This window comes from Lissotriton helveticus, chromosome 8 (genome assembly GCF_964261635.1).
Source record: "Lissotriton helveticus chromosome 8, aLisHel1.1, whole genome shotgun sequence".
Taxonomy (NCBI): Eukaryota; Metazoa; Chordata; class Amphibia; order Caudata; family Salamandridae; genus Lissotriton; species Lissotriton helveticus.
In genome coordinates, this window is record NC_136069.1 from 467,310,944 (window position 1) to 467,327,588 (window position 16,645).

Sequence of the window (16,645 nt, forward strand, 5' to 3'; positions counted from 1 at the left end):
TAGCCTTACCAGACCTACTCATGTATTGTCATGCCTTTCATTTAAAAAAAAATTTGATTATTGGCCAATAAATTGGACTCAACTTCGCAGGGCCGCCTATTCCAGGCATTGCTCCACGATTTACCACAGGGACAGGAGTTTTTTTTATTCAAATTCGGCGACCAGAAATTTTATAAAAAAGTCCGCCTGAAGATCCTGCAGGCTGCCCTTAGGAACTGGGTATATGTCCGGAGAGCTCTGGGAATCCCATATTACCATACTATTGCCCCAGTTTGGGACTCCCCGGGCACTTCGGAGTGCCTTCAGGACCAGCTGTCCCAGCCTTTAAAAACAGCAGGCGTGAGGAGATGGGGAGACCTCTGGGGCAACTCTGGTCTTATGGATTGGGATTCCTTAGTGTCATTGACAAATGGATCTTTAACGAGATTTAAGTTTTACCAACTCTCCGTCTGGTGGTCAAGACAGACGTTACAGCGAGAGAGGGACCCTGAGATCCTTGATTCTGTCTGCAGGGGAGGAGGGTGGAAACAAGAGGTTTCATTTTGGTATAGGGCATTAATGGGGGCAACAGAATGTTAAACTGTGAGCTGGCGAGTCTTTGGGGTAATTTGATATCAGATAGTCCCGAAGTAACTAGTAAGATCTGGACAGATTCTTTCTCTTTGTCCCAGAGCCTAATAAAACCAGCCAATCTAAGGAGAAACCATCTGTACACGGTCTATCGGGTGTACTGGACCCCTGCTAAACTGTCCAGGGTCACACTTGGGAGTTATTGTTGCCCTCGCTGTAAACTCCTGGCAGCCGACGACATACATATATTCTTAGAATGTCCAAAGATTCTTGAATACTGGAAGGAGATCGTGGACTTCCTGGGGAAGGTTTTAACAACCACTATTACATGCTCTCGAGGTTAGTTTTGTTTGGCTTACCACCTGGCTACAACGTTAATAACTATTCCTCACAATTCATATTCTATGTGATGGTTATAGCAAGGAGAGAGATCTGTAAAGAATGGAAGTCAGCGGCCCCTCCCAGGTTTACTGATTGTTTACGAAACATCATAGAAGTCAGTAAGATGGACATGGCGTGCCAAGTAGAGAATACAGACAATGTGTGGTCGGAACTGGTGGCCTGGTTGTCGATATAACGGTCCGATGATTATGCCAGAGGTTTGTGTCGGCCCTGTCCTCCCCAGGTCCGAGGTATTCCATCATAGGACAGGAGAGTTGGACAAGGAAACAGCCTAGCTCTGGGTGACCCCTGACTGCTACACATTGAGTCCAGGGTGGTATCAACTTTGACAATGTGAAAGGCATACGGGGTTCCCATCTAGAGTATATACTGGTGGCATATATGAGGACAGAAGAAAAAAAAACGCACACACACATAAACACACACAACCACACACACATACACTTAACCACACACACACAACCACACACACATACACAACCACACACACATACACAACCACACACACACAAACACAACACACACACACACACACACACACAACCACACACACAAACACCCACAACCACACACAACCACACACACAACCACACACAATCACACACACAACCACACACAATCACACACACAATCACACACACAAACACACACACTTAATCACACACACAGCCACACTCACACAACCACACTCAACCACTCACACACACACACACAACCACACACACACACAACCACACACACAACGACAAGCACACACACCCAACCACACACAACCACACACACAACCACAAACACAGCACACACAACCCCACACACACAACCACACACAACTGCACACAACCACACACAACCACACACACAACCACAAGCCCACATACAGAACCACAACCACACACACAACCACACACAGAACCACACACAAACACACACCACACACAACCACACATACAACCACACACACATACAACCACCCACATAAACACACAACCACACACAAACAAACACACAACCACAACCTCACACACAACCTCACACACAACCACACACACAACCACACACAACCACAACCACACCCGCACATACACACAACCACACACACAACCACACACACATAAACACACAACCACACACATACACCTAACCACACACACAACAACACACACACACAACCACACACAACCACACACACACATAACCACACATACACAACCACACACACCCACAAACACAACACACACAACCACACTCACACAACCACACACACAACCGCACATAGAATTGAAGATAGTTGGACGCGGATTGCTACATTAACGCAGCTTGTATCTTGCTCTGTTGATGCTTTACAAAAAAACAAAATATTGGAAATAGCTTACTGACTTTATTTTTATTTTGGGATTTACATACCTTTTTTAACTGTCTCGTTCCGCACACCCGCACTTAAAATTGTATTACTTCACTCGCTGTTTTAGTGAGAAGCTTGTGTTGCCATAAATCCTTGGTCGCCATCTTGAGTGAGGGGATACGCTCTTCTCACGTTATGCGGCGCCATTCGGGGTCACGCGCTAGTGCTGAGCTACGCACCTGCGCTCGTAGGCCTATTTAAAACTGCCAAATGCAACCGCGCAGCGGGCGTGCCGATGGCGCGCCAGAGGCAAGCCCGTCTGCGCCCGTCCGCGTACCGGCCGTGCCAAGTGCCAGTTAAGCTGCCTAATTCAATCTAGAGCAAGGTAGGATAATTTACTCTAGGGAGAGCTTGCTTAGTATTGGTAAGAGGGAGGGCGGGGGTGTCCAAACATCCAGTAATCTCGCGGAATGATAAGAGTATCCTAAATTGCAGGCTGCTGAACTGTAGAGCCTTGATAAAACACCACACAGAGATCTCAAGTATGTTGGAGGACCTGGACTTAGACGTCCTATTCCTCACAGAGACTTGGACTTGCACAGATTCTTTGGTAGAACTGGACCTTGCCTGCCCGGAAGGGTTTAAAATCTTTCACAAACCTAGAGTGGTGGGGAGAGGAGGAGGAGTTCGGGTGATATACAAGGAAGAATGGGATTTTACACCCCTAGAGATAGAGATGGTGATGGGGATAGAAATATTGGGCTTTTCATTGCAGGAGACTAAGGGGAGGTTGGTCACGGGTATGGTCTGCTATAGACGCCCTGGATCAGATACTCAGTATTAAGTACTTTTCGACATCATTACTGACCTCTCCCTAGCTCATTCCAGAATGATTATATTAGGGGATTTCAACTTATGGGATAATGGGACTCTAGGCAATCACTTGAGAGAGCTGAGCCAAACGTGTGAGAACTGTAATCTGTGCCAACTGGTACAAAAGCCGACACATCAGGGAGGACATGTGCTGGATCTCTTATTTGCCAATCAGACAGATACCAAGATAATGGACAAACTGCCCCAAAGCTGGTCGGATCATTTCTTAGTTCACTTTCATATTTTTATACCCTGACCGGAGATTAGCAATAACTGTCGGACTACTTACCGACAGGGAAGAGAGTGTGCTAAGCTAGCTAAAAATAAGATATATTTGATACCACCGAATCAAAATCTGTTTGTTTCCTCCAACTCCGTCGAGAAAAACTATCAGGATTACTGTAATTTTATAGGTAGTTCCCTGGATAATTTAGTGCAAATCAAGAGACTCAAAAACAGGAAGAAAGCCTCTGCTCTATGGTTTAGTGAGGGAATGAAATATTACGACTTAGCTGTAAGAAGGCGGAGAGAAAATGGAGGAGATAGAGACAGAAAGGAACTGAAGTAAGCTCAAGCCAGATATGAGGAAGAGATAGCCAAGGCCAAAGCAGATTTCTTCGCCAATTCTATTCTGCATGCCCCGAACTGTACCAAATCACTCTTTAGTATTGTGATGAATCTCTCACATCCAACATGTACAAGCAAAAAGGTGGTCGCTTCACAGAAACTCTGTGATACGATTGCCGTACATTTTGAAGAAAAAATCTGTAAAACTGTGGGTGAGTTAGGCCCCAATAATATTAACAACTGGGATGACAATAGGACTGGAAGATCAGGAGAAGAGCCAATAGCCGTCTCCTGTCTGGAAAACTTTCAGGCCTCCTCTGAGGACCGGTTTAATGATTTGACTCAAAGTATCACCTCAGGTTCCCCCTGGGATCCCCTGCCTCATAGAATTTGGAAAACATCTGGAAAGGAGACCCTCCCTTGGTTGCGCTTATTTGCAACCAATCTTTGGTAGAGGGAGTGGTCCCGGAAATATGGAAGAAGGCGATAATCACTCCTTTGCTTAAGAAACCCTCCCTTGATTCCCTGGTTCCAGCCAACTTTAGACCTATATCCCTCCTACCATACACGGTTAAAATTCTGGAGAAAATAGTCAGCAAAACCTTGTCCGGATATTTAGAGGATAATCTCCTATTAGACAAGGATCAATTTGGCTTCCGCCCGGGCCACAGTACTGAGACTGTCTTGGTCACTGTTATGGATAATCTTCGGATGCGAGCAGACAAGGGAGAATCATCTGTCCTGGTATTACTAGATATGTCGGCCGCATACCATACAGTACTGTTGGAGAATAAAAACTACGGGGATAAAATGACGAGCTCTGCAGTGGATACATTCCTATCTAACTGGGAGGCAACAGGTAGTGTCTCTGCCTCCATATGAGTCAAGTCAGTCTCTAGTAGTGTATGGGGTTCCGCTGGGATCGGCGATAAGTCCCATCCTTTTTTATATCTACTTGTGCCCCTTACTCTCTTTGATCAAGATTTACGACATCAACCTGGTTAACTATGTGGATGACACTCAACTGGTGTTTTCCTTGAAAGGGAAACAGGCGGTGTCGATGGAAAAGTTTCAAGAGTGTATGCGCCAGACAGTAGGCTGGCTCAGGAAAAATTCGATGCAATTTAATGGGCGGAAAACCAAGGTGCTCTTCTGCCCATCCTCTAATGTGCATCAATCGTTAATGCCAGAGTTTAAGCTCACACCAGAGGATGAACCCCTGCTTCCAGCTAAAACTGTGCAAAATGTATGCTTTTTGTTGCTGCGGATGTTACGACAGATCCTCCCACTTTTGCCTAAGGACACTTTACTTGTGGTACAGACTGTAATTCTTAGCAGACTGGACTACTGTAACACTCGGTATTTGGGAGCACCGCAGTACATCGTACAGAGATTACAGAGAGTCCAGTCTATAGCAGCAAAATAGGCTTTGAATAGGCAACACAGGACCTCTACGACCGGAGCCCTGAAAGATCTACACTAGTTGCCTATTAAAGAGAGAATCTGCTTTAAATCCCTGTGTATTGTGTACAAAGCAGCACATGGCGTGGGCCCTATTCCACTACGGGTGAGATTCACTTGGTACAATCTGGAAAGGCAACTCCGCTCTTCCAATGTAAACTTGGTAATGACTACTGGTTTAAGAGAATTAGGATGGGGGGCAGAACCTTTGGCATGGCCGCCGTACGACTCTGGAATGACCTTCCCCAGTCCATTAGGCAGGCTAATTCGTTAACCTGTTTTAGAAAGCTTGTGAAAACCTGGCTATTCCCTAGGGGGGCTATTTAGACCTTTTGTTGCCAATGTGGATCTGATCAAATGTCAAACTATCTGAAGTTCAAGTGCCAGGATACACATAGGGTGACAGCTTTGCGCTATAAAAATATTTGATACAATACAATACACACCCACACACACAACCACAAACACAACACACCCAACCACACACACACACAACCATAACACAACCACACACACAACTACACACACAACCACAAGCACTCACACGACCACACACACAACCAACCACACACAACCACACACACAACCACACACACACAACCACACACACACACACACAACCACACACACAACCAACCAACCAACCAACCACACACACACACAACCACACACACACAACCACACACACAATCACACACTCACACAACCTCATGCACAACCACACACACACAACCACACACACACACAACCACACACAACCACCCAACCAAAACCACACACACACAACCACACACACACACAACCACACACAACCACACACACAACCACACACACACAACCACACACACACAACCACACACACACAACCACACACACACACACAACCACACACACACACAACCACACACACACAACCACACACGCAACCACACACTCAACTACACACAACCACAAGCACACACACAACCACACACACAACCAACCACACACAACCACAAACACACACAGCCAACCACACACAACCACAAACACACACAGCCACACACACACAACCACACACACACCCACACACACACAACCACAAGCACACACACAAGCACACACACAACCAACCACACACACCCACACACACACAACCACACACACAACCACTACCACACACAACCACAAACAACCACAACCACAAACAACCACAACCACACACAACCACAATCACACACAACCACACATACAACCACACACAACCACCCAACCACACACACACACAACCACCCACATATACACACACAACCACACACAGCCACACACACAACCACACACACAACCACACTCACACAACCACACACACATAACCACACACACAACCACACACACAACTGCACACACACAACCACACACACGACCACACACACACCCAACCACACACAACCAACCACACACAACCACTCACATAACCACAAACACAACACATACAACCACACTCACACAACCACGCACACAACCACGCACACAACCACGCACACAACCACACACACGACCACACACACAACCAACCACACACAACCAACCACACACAACCAACCACATACAACCACTCACACAACCACAAACACAACAGACACAACCACACATACACACACACAACCACACACACACACACACACAACCACACACACACAACCACACACACAACCACACACACACAACCACACACACACAACCACACACACACACACACCCACACACACACAACCACACACACGCAACCACACACACAACCACACACACACAACCACACACACACACAACCACACACACACACAACCACACATTCACAACCACACATACAACCACACACACACAACCACACATATAATCACAAACAGAAAACCGCACACACAACCACACATACAACCATACATACAACCACACACACACAACCACACACACAACCACATACACAACCACACATAGAACCACACACAACCACACCGTCAGTGCACACTTTCACCAGGCACAGACACCATCAGTCATCAGTGCACGCTTTCACCGGGCACACACACCACCAGCCGTCAGTGCGCAATTTCACCGGGCACAAACACCACCAGCCGTCAGTGCACGCTTTCACCAGGCACACACACACCACCAGCCAACAGTGCACGCTTTCACCAGGCGCACACACACCACCAGCCCTCAGTGCACGCTTTCATCAGGCAAACACCACCAGCTCTCAGTGCACACTTTCACCAGGCACACACACCACCAGCCGTCAGTGCACGCTTCCACCGGGAACACACACCACCAGCCGGCAGTGCACACTTTCACCGGGCACACATACCACCAGCCATCAGTGCACAATTTCTACAGGCACACACACATACCAGCCATCAGTGCACACACCAATTGTTAATGCATCCACAATTAACTATTGTAGCAATCGCAGTATGGCGCACTATACTTTTAAACATATTCATCTAAAGCGCAGCATGCCACCATTGCTACAAAAATAAATACACATTTTTTTGGCCTACAATTTATAGACTTTTGTTGCAATTGGTGTTGCAATATTTAGCAATGCCAATAGCTCAAACTTAATTAATGCGAGACCTAGTGCATTGCAAATGCTTGTTTATATAGCAATTTATGGCAAAGACTTGTGGACGTTTTCGCTAAATTCCACACAGACTCTTGGAACACGTTGAGGATTGATATTACATATTGATATTCCTCAGATCTGTGGTTTCACACTATTTGTTCTCTCAGCATGCGGAAGGAGTTTTATTAATGTACATGGATGCCACTTGCAGAAAGAATATTCACTGCACGATACAACTAATAAAACCTTAAAAATAAACTACACGAAAAGAAATAGAGGCACTTGGTAGCGATTACTACGATATTGCCTATAGCAGACAACAATTCCCACAATATTGGGTTGTTTGGAAATCTTTTTGGTATTTCATAATATTCTTTCATGGTCTGTTATTTATTAGGTTACAGATTAAGATGGTCCTGAAGTCCTCCTTAGTGTGTACATTGTGACAGACTTCACGTGAGACCATGTACCCTTCTGATCTGCTGATAACTGGAAAAAATCTGTAAATTAAAAATACTACCTTTGTATTTTATGTTGTCTGACAAAATGAAAGTAACAAAAAGAAGAGAAAAAGGAGCAATTCCGTGTATATTAGAAAGCAAAAGGGAACGAGAATGGATGATGAACATCAAAGTGTTCAAATGTTTTCAGAATTACTTTTTTAAAGTATTTACTTAAATGTTAAAGAACAAAAAATATAAAGGCACAGGCTTTAATTATCCGCGAGTATAGCGCCATTATAGATCCTTTAAAATAACGTTTTGGTCAAATCCTTGCAATCATTCTCACTTGATTCTGTTGGTATTAAAATAAATCTTCATCTTTTAATTAACTCAGCATTGCTTCATGTGGAACTTATCCTCATGTCTTTTGCCATCATTTAAATGATTTTCATTAAGTTTTCAACACACCAGCGTATGCAACTTATTTGTATGCATATACAAGGTATTTAGACCTTGTTACTTTTATTACATTATTTTTGCACATATTCATCCATTGTATTCAGTGCCCATCATTTATTATCTTTATATTTAATAAATAAAAAATAAAGAGATTGACGAAATGCTCTAATGTGTTCTTTCTTTCCATTCTTCTATAGGTTAAGGACAGTAGCCCGCAGTGGATCAAGCTCCTCTCTCAATGTTATTCGCAGATAAAACATCCCAGTGATGTTGATGGACAAACAAATAGTAAGACTGGTTTGTTTATTTATGAAGCATTAACCTAGTTTCAGATGCAAGAGAACACCTTACAGCACAACACACAAGTTCATAAGTAAGCAGATATTATCTTAAGGGACTGTGCACACAGTAATCTGCCACAGCTTCCACTTGCTAGGATACACAATCGGGACGAAGAACAGTATAATGTTCAGAAAGTGTTTTTGTTGTGCGATATGCCATAAAGAAAATATCTTTGTTACAGTGAAATGGAAGGCGATTGGTGGCAAGGCATAGATCTGGGAAAAAAAGTTACATTATTTGAGCTGGGCATGAATTGCTTGGCTTCAAGGTTCTGTGCATCCCTGTTTTTGGGAGTATATAATTTCATTTTATGAAAAAGCTTTCAGTTATAAAGAATGGGGTAATTTCATGAAAGCTACTTTGTTTGGGCAGCTTGCCAAAACTTAACATGATTCTAAAAACAATTAAACTTCACAAGACAACTAATATCTGCTTTTGTGCAGATATTTGTGTAGGGGAGAGGACTTTGCCTCTGGAGATGTCAATTTGGGAGCTACGAATGTTAATGACTAGAATACGGCCACCATATTATGAGCTAAGCTACTAGTCTTCTGCTAGACTTTACAGATCCTTGGCCTCCTCTTTTTCCCTAAATTGATTCTGGATATTGTTCATAAAAAGGTGAGGAATCAGTTGTCACCACCACAGACTCTGTCTGGGTGGCATAGACGGCTTAAGGGTCTGCTGTGGCCTCTGCTGGAAGCCATATCTTGCGGCAGATTCTTACATGTACCGGTGCGGTTGTTTAGAAGCCTGTAGCCCCCGTTGGGGGTTGCTGTGTGAGACCAACATCAGTGTGCTGTTTGCTTACACCATCTGCCGTGATGGAGCGGATGGTCATGCTTCCAGTTGTATCCCAAGGGGTTGGTTGGGGTTCTCCATGGGAATAGAGATATGTCCTTCCTGAGTGATGAATTATTTAGTATTTCTCCATTACTACAAATGGCATGGAGACTGGATTGAGCAATAAAGTATTCCTACACACCCTAAGGGGAGAAACAGAGGTGTCTGCTTGGTGAGTGACCATCTTGCACTGAAGAAGTACAGAAGCTGGTCTGACTAATTCACCTTTGTTTAGGAATGGTCACTGGCCATGTTAGATTGATGTCCAGTGTAATTGAAACAGTTGTGCTGCAAAATACTTTGAAGACATATTGTTCAAAGAGGTGCAAGTGCAGAACTCGCATAAAAACTTTAGAAGTAGCTCCACTTCACATTTACTAAGCGAACCTCCAATTTCCACGCCTCTTTGGGTTAATGTATCTTTGCCACTGAACTAGAATGGAGCACAGCCCAAACACATCTCTAAAAGAAACTTTGTCTTCAACATTAGATGTTCAGTCAACAATAAGACGTTTGGTGAAGTTTTAAAGGGTTATTTTCTCATTAAGAGATTAGTCTGTATTTTTGTCTTTTTATTCTGATTAGTAAAATAAATCCATTTACAAAAAATATCCAGAACAATTGGTTAGAACAAGCATACAAAGTAAGGGCGTGTTCCATAAAGAAATTAGTCCTTATTCTAATCTAAAGGACCTAACATATCCTAGCAAGAACCCATAGAGAGTTCTTTTTGGAAAAGAGCAAGTAAACTTTTTGGAGCAAAAGGCTGATAACTATGAAATGGTTGAACTCCTCATGAAAAGTAGTTCTGGAAACTCAGCTGAGTTCCCTAACAGCTGCAATAGCAACTGTTAAAACAGATAAAAGGAATTAATCACAGCAGTAGCTATGATCGGCGTAAGATAGAAAGTCTTGTAAAAATCGTAAGGAAAACAAAGTAATCCCTGTTAGCAGTAGCCTATGGCAATTCAGGTTAGTAAAACAAAGTGCTAAGGGACATTGCAGGGTAGGGGTGCATAGAATGCCTTAACTTGGTTATGTCATCTATAGCCAATGAGCAAGGATCCTCAGATGGTCTGTCACCTTCTCCCTCAATTCCCACGGTAAACGTCCATGTCGACGTAGTTATTCGAATGTGGCTACAGCGTATTACTAAATGATACATCTAGGAAGGTTCTCAAGAGAACCTTTGCAATCCTACTCTGTTAGCTGTTAAGTGTCCCATTGTGTGGTCTGCTCTAGGACATGAAACATTAATATCTAGCATGTCATGGTTAGATCATGAAATCCAAACCTACAATGAGCATTTCTTTTAATAACATAGTTGGTCATTATAAGCATATGGCATAGGAAACTATCTCAAATACAATGAAGTCATATGGTGTGAGTAAGGAAAGAAATACATTTTGCAGGAAACCGCACATTTCATGAATATGTTAAGTTGTACAGTTCAGTTATAATGTTAAATCATCATTTTACAAAAGGCATTTATTTATCTTAAAAGGATAGGAAAAAAATCCAGAAAATATTGAGGCCTAGCAGTGAAGGAACAATAGAAATGGGAGATTTCTGCAAAATTAGGCACCATTTTTACTTTTTGCATGTTTAATAAAAGCACATTTTCTATCTGCTATTTCGATATGCATTATCTATGTTAATTTTACAGCACCTTTCTATATTATTATGAGGTTAAATTTAGAAAGTTTTAACTTCCACTGAGGCATTTTGAAGTAAACTTTCACAGCTGTTTTCTTACACCTGTCCTGTGCAGTGATTGGCCCACAGCGAAGAGCAGGGACTGCTTCTCTTTGTGACATATATAATGCATGATATATTGCTGTTTTTTTGTATATTCTTTTTATTTTTTTGTCATTGCACACATGTGAAAGGACAACATTGTTAGCAGTTGAAATTTACATAATGCCCTGCGTGTTACGTGCTATAAGGTGGCCTTCCTGCATCCTAGGACCAGTTTCGGGCGTTCAGCCCTCATCAAGCAGGATAGCTTGACTCCAGTGGTATGGCGAGCACGGGACTCACGTCTGAGCATACCCGTCCCACTCAGGGTGACAATTGCAAAAAGGACAATTGATGGACAGAATGCAGAACAATGTCATACATTCACCCCAGTACAGAGATCTGGGCCTAAATCCATCGTTTTTTTGCTCAACATGCCATTCCAGTTTGGACCCAGCCATATGCAAATCAGTCTTGACCCTGCGCCCATTCTTTGGCATGGAGTTGCCTCTGAACTTCAGTCTTCCATTTTTTCCGGAGGGGGGACGAGTGTTATTACACTAAATTCTCGGAGTGCCTTATATATCCAAGTCACTACGTGACGCCTAGGGCCCATCTGCAGGATAGCATGAAGGACGGGGTGTGTAGACTGCTCGGTATCGGTCATGTGCCAGGTACGGCAGCAGTCAGCCTCCAGCTGTCCATACATAAGAAACTGTCCTCTGGGAAGGTCGGTGTCGACCGTCAGCTCTGCAAATGAAGCAGGTGACCATTTGCAAACAGTGAACCCGCTTCCGTGATTGAATGTTCTGTCCATATTTGTAGGGTCAGCGCTGTGTAGCGATCATGAATAAAGTGGAGTCATCCGCGACATCCTGTGTATGCCTTTCATGCATGTGCGCGCCACTGTAACGGACAATTTGACGTGGGCTTGGCCCCTGGTAGCAGCATGCAACGAATCACAGTGGCAGACATTGGCCCATGCATGATATATTGTTAATATGTTGCTGATGAGCTACTGTGAGTACAGGTGAGTTTCCCATCAGTAATCTAGCACAGGGTATTGCTCTGGGAATAAGTCCTCTCATGTGTAGGATAAGGTTACTAATAAGGTGACTTAGAGAGAACAGAAAGGGGTCAAGGTGCATAAACTAAATATCAGACTAATTGAGCACAATTTGGCAGTACCGGCATAAACATTACATGTTACTGTTGTGCACGATGCAGGAGATAGGCAAGGAGTGGTGCAGCAGGTAACGGAACTATCCAGGCTAGATTTTAGGTGTTTATAAACCGATCATTAAAAAAATAAACGCATTAGGTCTCGAAGTGAAACTTGTGTGGCAGTCTGTGGATGAACTCAGGTTCATGGCTACGGATGCTGTGAAAAGATAATCACAAACAAAGAAGTGAATGGTGGAATGCTGAATAAATCTCATGGGGATGTGGTTATTTCCAGGCATGAATTTCTTTTGAATTCGTGTACCTCCACAAACTTACATGTTTTGCCAACTCCTGTCAAAAGGCTTCCAAATCAGGCAAAGATCGGAATGACTCCCTTTCCAAGTGCAGGAGTAGCACTTTTTTCCAGGATGGAAAGTAAGTTTCTGTGGGGGAATATATTTTCGCACCGGAGAAAAAAAAATGTTTTAGCAAGCAAATCTGCAGTTGCTTGGCAGATTACACATGTATATTTTATTATATGAAAATGGAATCAAATTTGATAGGCATATGCCTGCAACAATAGCTGGTTTCCATGCCTACATCTATAATTTCTTGTGAATTCCTGAAATTTCCAAATCTGCCACAATATAAGCTCTTAGATCTGCGGGTGCGCTTTAGAACTTTCTTTAGGAATAGGGCTCCTAAAGGTTTTACACTGCCCATATTGGTTTTACATTAATTTTCCATTATTATTATTTTTTTTAATTACTGATGTACATCAAACATGGCAGCCAAGGCACAGTCCAAATGTTAAGCACTCAAGGGATTGCAGTGCAAACACAAATTTAATAGGTGGCATACGAAAGAACAGTTACCTGGCGTGTTTCGGCACCATCACCAAAATATAGGCAGTTCCCGTAACCACTTGTCAAACAAATGAAAAGGACTGAGCCTCAAATTGCATTCAACTCCACATTGACCCCATCCTGGAGTGCGCTGAATACGTGGTTATATATGATTGCAATATTTCAAATACATGAAAACAATCTAACAAGAATATCCATATTCAATTCACATAAAATAGAGCACAATTAAGTATGTAGTACTTAATGCAATGTGTGCAAGTAATTGAAACTCAGGGCGTTTCTCTTAGTTCAGTCCACTGGAGACAATAGGTAATGCAAAGGATACTTTGTATGACTCAGATAACAGCTTACAATATACACATGTAGCAAAAGAGCACCATGCATGTGGGATGAGTAACCAGAAAGCTGAAAATGTAGGATCCATGATAAGTAAGCAAAATTGCCAAGCATCAACAGTGACAACATACGAAATATACACTGTAATGGGATGACAACCAAAAAAGGGTGCTGGGGAGGTGGGGGGGGGTGGGTGTCCCAGTGTTGTGTCAATATTAGAAATGGTTCAGTCTCAATAATAATAATCAAGATTTATATGAATGGTCAACAAATGAAATGAATGTCATGTGGAAAAAATATATATGCACGCACACACACACACATATATATAAATATAGGTTCGAAGCATGTGGGCTGCTAAATTCATATCTTACGCATAGATCGCCGCCTAGTGTTGGGTCCGGATGATTGCACATTGTTGTCCTGGAAGAGTCTTCGAAGTATCACGAGATAGGTGGCTCCTCCCCTGGACTACAGTGCGCATGGGCATCGACTCCTTCCCCAGATTGTTTTTTTCCGCCATTGGGTTCGGATGTGGTTTCGACGTCTCCGTGTCGGAACCGAAAAAACTTTGTTCTTAAGGCCAAAAGGCCTTCTTTACCTGCGTCGGTATTGTTTGCGTACGGTCTCGGCCGTCGTCCGACTCTCTGAGCCGGGCATCTACGGAGTCGAGTAACTCTTCGATCAAGGCCCTCTCGTCGCAGCAAGACCCGACGAACTTAACATGGAGCGGAGCCCGTTCAAGTTCTGCCCCGTCTGTGGATCCAAATATCCACATATCGATGTGCATCCGGTCTGTAATAAATGCCTATCACCGGACCACAACGAAGAAAACTGCATGGCCTGCTCAAAGTTCTGGTCCAAGAAGACGCTCAAGCATCGGCGCGCGGCGCGCCTCGAGGCCCAGCGAGCGGCGCCGGCACCCAACGACATATTCGACGACCCCGCGGAAGAAGGCGTTAGCCATCATCTACAGATTTCACCACCATCGACGGAGGTCCAGGCCGATCCCGAGGAACATGTCGAAGGACAGGGCCAAGACCTTGAAGACGTCGAGGAGGTAGGGGACGACGAAGAAGTTTATGGGGCCGCGGAAGATAGCTCAGAGGAAGAGCTATGCCCCGAAGTCTACTTTTCTCAGGCTCAGGTCACGGGATCGCCACTCGGCCTTACCCACGACCCTGCACCGCTATCCCCGGCCCCGCCTTCTGGCCCGGCCACGGACACTCATGCGGAGCCGCCATCTCAGATATCGAAACCGAAACCAAAACCTTCGCATTCGACGGCACCAAAGATGGCCGACGTCCAGCCAAAATCGAAACCGAAACCTTCGGATTCGACAACACCTAAAATGGCCGGCGTCCAACACAAAGTATCGAAGCCTGCTCCTTCATCGACTCCGTCGCCCTCAGGCCCACCGAAGTCAAAGAAGGCTGTCGAGTCGACAGCGTCGCAAAAGGTGCACAAGGAGCCATCCTCAAAGAAGGACGTCCATCAAGTGTCGAGCACGGTTGCTCCGGCACGGACATCTAAGACTGTTGACACGCCTTCGGACGCTCCTACGGCGCCATCAAGTAAACGCGCAGTCGAATCAAAGTCGACTAAAAGCCGCGTCCCGAAGGCCGCAGGCACTACGGCAGCACCGGCGTCGGCGCCAAAGCCTCCAACGGAGCCGCGACACGTTGCAGCCGAAGATTCGTCGACGCAAATCTCGTCCACACCGAGGGACTCCGACGCCACCGAACATCGGCCGTCGGTTACCAAACCCTCGGCCTCCTTCACAAAGCAGGTGACCGACTCCCTCAAACGTATTCGGGAGAAGACTTTGTCGTCAACGGCTTCGCCTCCAAAGACCTCGACCAAGCTTCTCTACACTCTGCCACCTAGGGTGGCACCGAAAGCATTTGCACCGAGATCGGTGCCGAAAATCCCTAACACGTCGGATCCTTCGACGCAAAAGGGACGCTCGGATCAACATCAAGCCTCAGAAGAACAATCTGAGCATTACATCGATGCCCAGACAGGGAAATTAACCCTCTACAAGAGGAAAATCACTTCCCAACCACTGGAATCCTATGTTATTCCACTAAAGAAGAAGAGGCCGGCACAGGACATTCCTGCCCTTGTTGAACCTATTCTGCCACCACCAAGAAGAAGTCCATCTCCTTCACCCAACCAATCAGGAGGAGAGGATGGTGAACAAGATGACCAATACAATTTCCCAGTTGACAATGACCCTGATGTTCAGCAGGACTCATATGACGACACTGGGGACCAAGGTGGACATCAGGTGGTACAAGATCCACAAGGTTTTGGGACACGTACATCTCCAACAGAGGATTCTGCAGCATTTAATGCTTTAATAGAGCGGGCAGCAGCAAATCATGATGTGGACATGCATGCTGACCCGGTGGAGGAAGATTTTTTGTTCGACACTTTCTCTGTCTCAGAAAGAACAGTTAAAATACTTCCTATGCTCAAAGGTGTCCTTAAACATGCCCCAGAGATCTTTAAAGAACCTACCAGGGCAAGAGTGGTCAACCCACGTATCGAGAAAAAATACAGGCCAGCACCTGGAGATCCTGCATATATTCGAGGACAGTTGCCTCTGGACTCGTTGGTGGTCGCCAATGCCCGCAAGAGG

At 44.6% G+C, this 16,645-nt stretch overlaps 1 protein-coding gene across 8 annotated transcripts in view; it reads left to right on the plus strand.

Annotated features, from left to right (window-relative positions):
• Window positions 1-16,645, plus strand: part of PHF11 (PHD finger protein 11) — a 500,916-nt gene that overhangs the window by 392,205 nt on the left and 92,066 nt on the right. For all 8 annotated transcript variants that reach the window (XM_078657356.1, XM_078657358.1, XM_078657357.1 and 5 more), the window contains one exon: window positions 8,911-9,001. In XM_078657356.1, coding sequence (XP_078513482.1) covers window positions 8,911-9,001 — 91 coding nt within the window. The remainder of the gene's footprint in view (window positions 1-8,910; window positions 9,002-16,645) is intronic.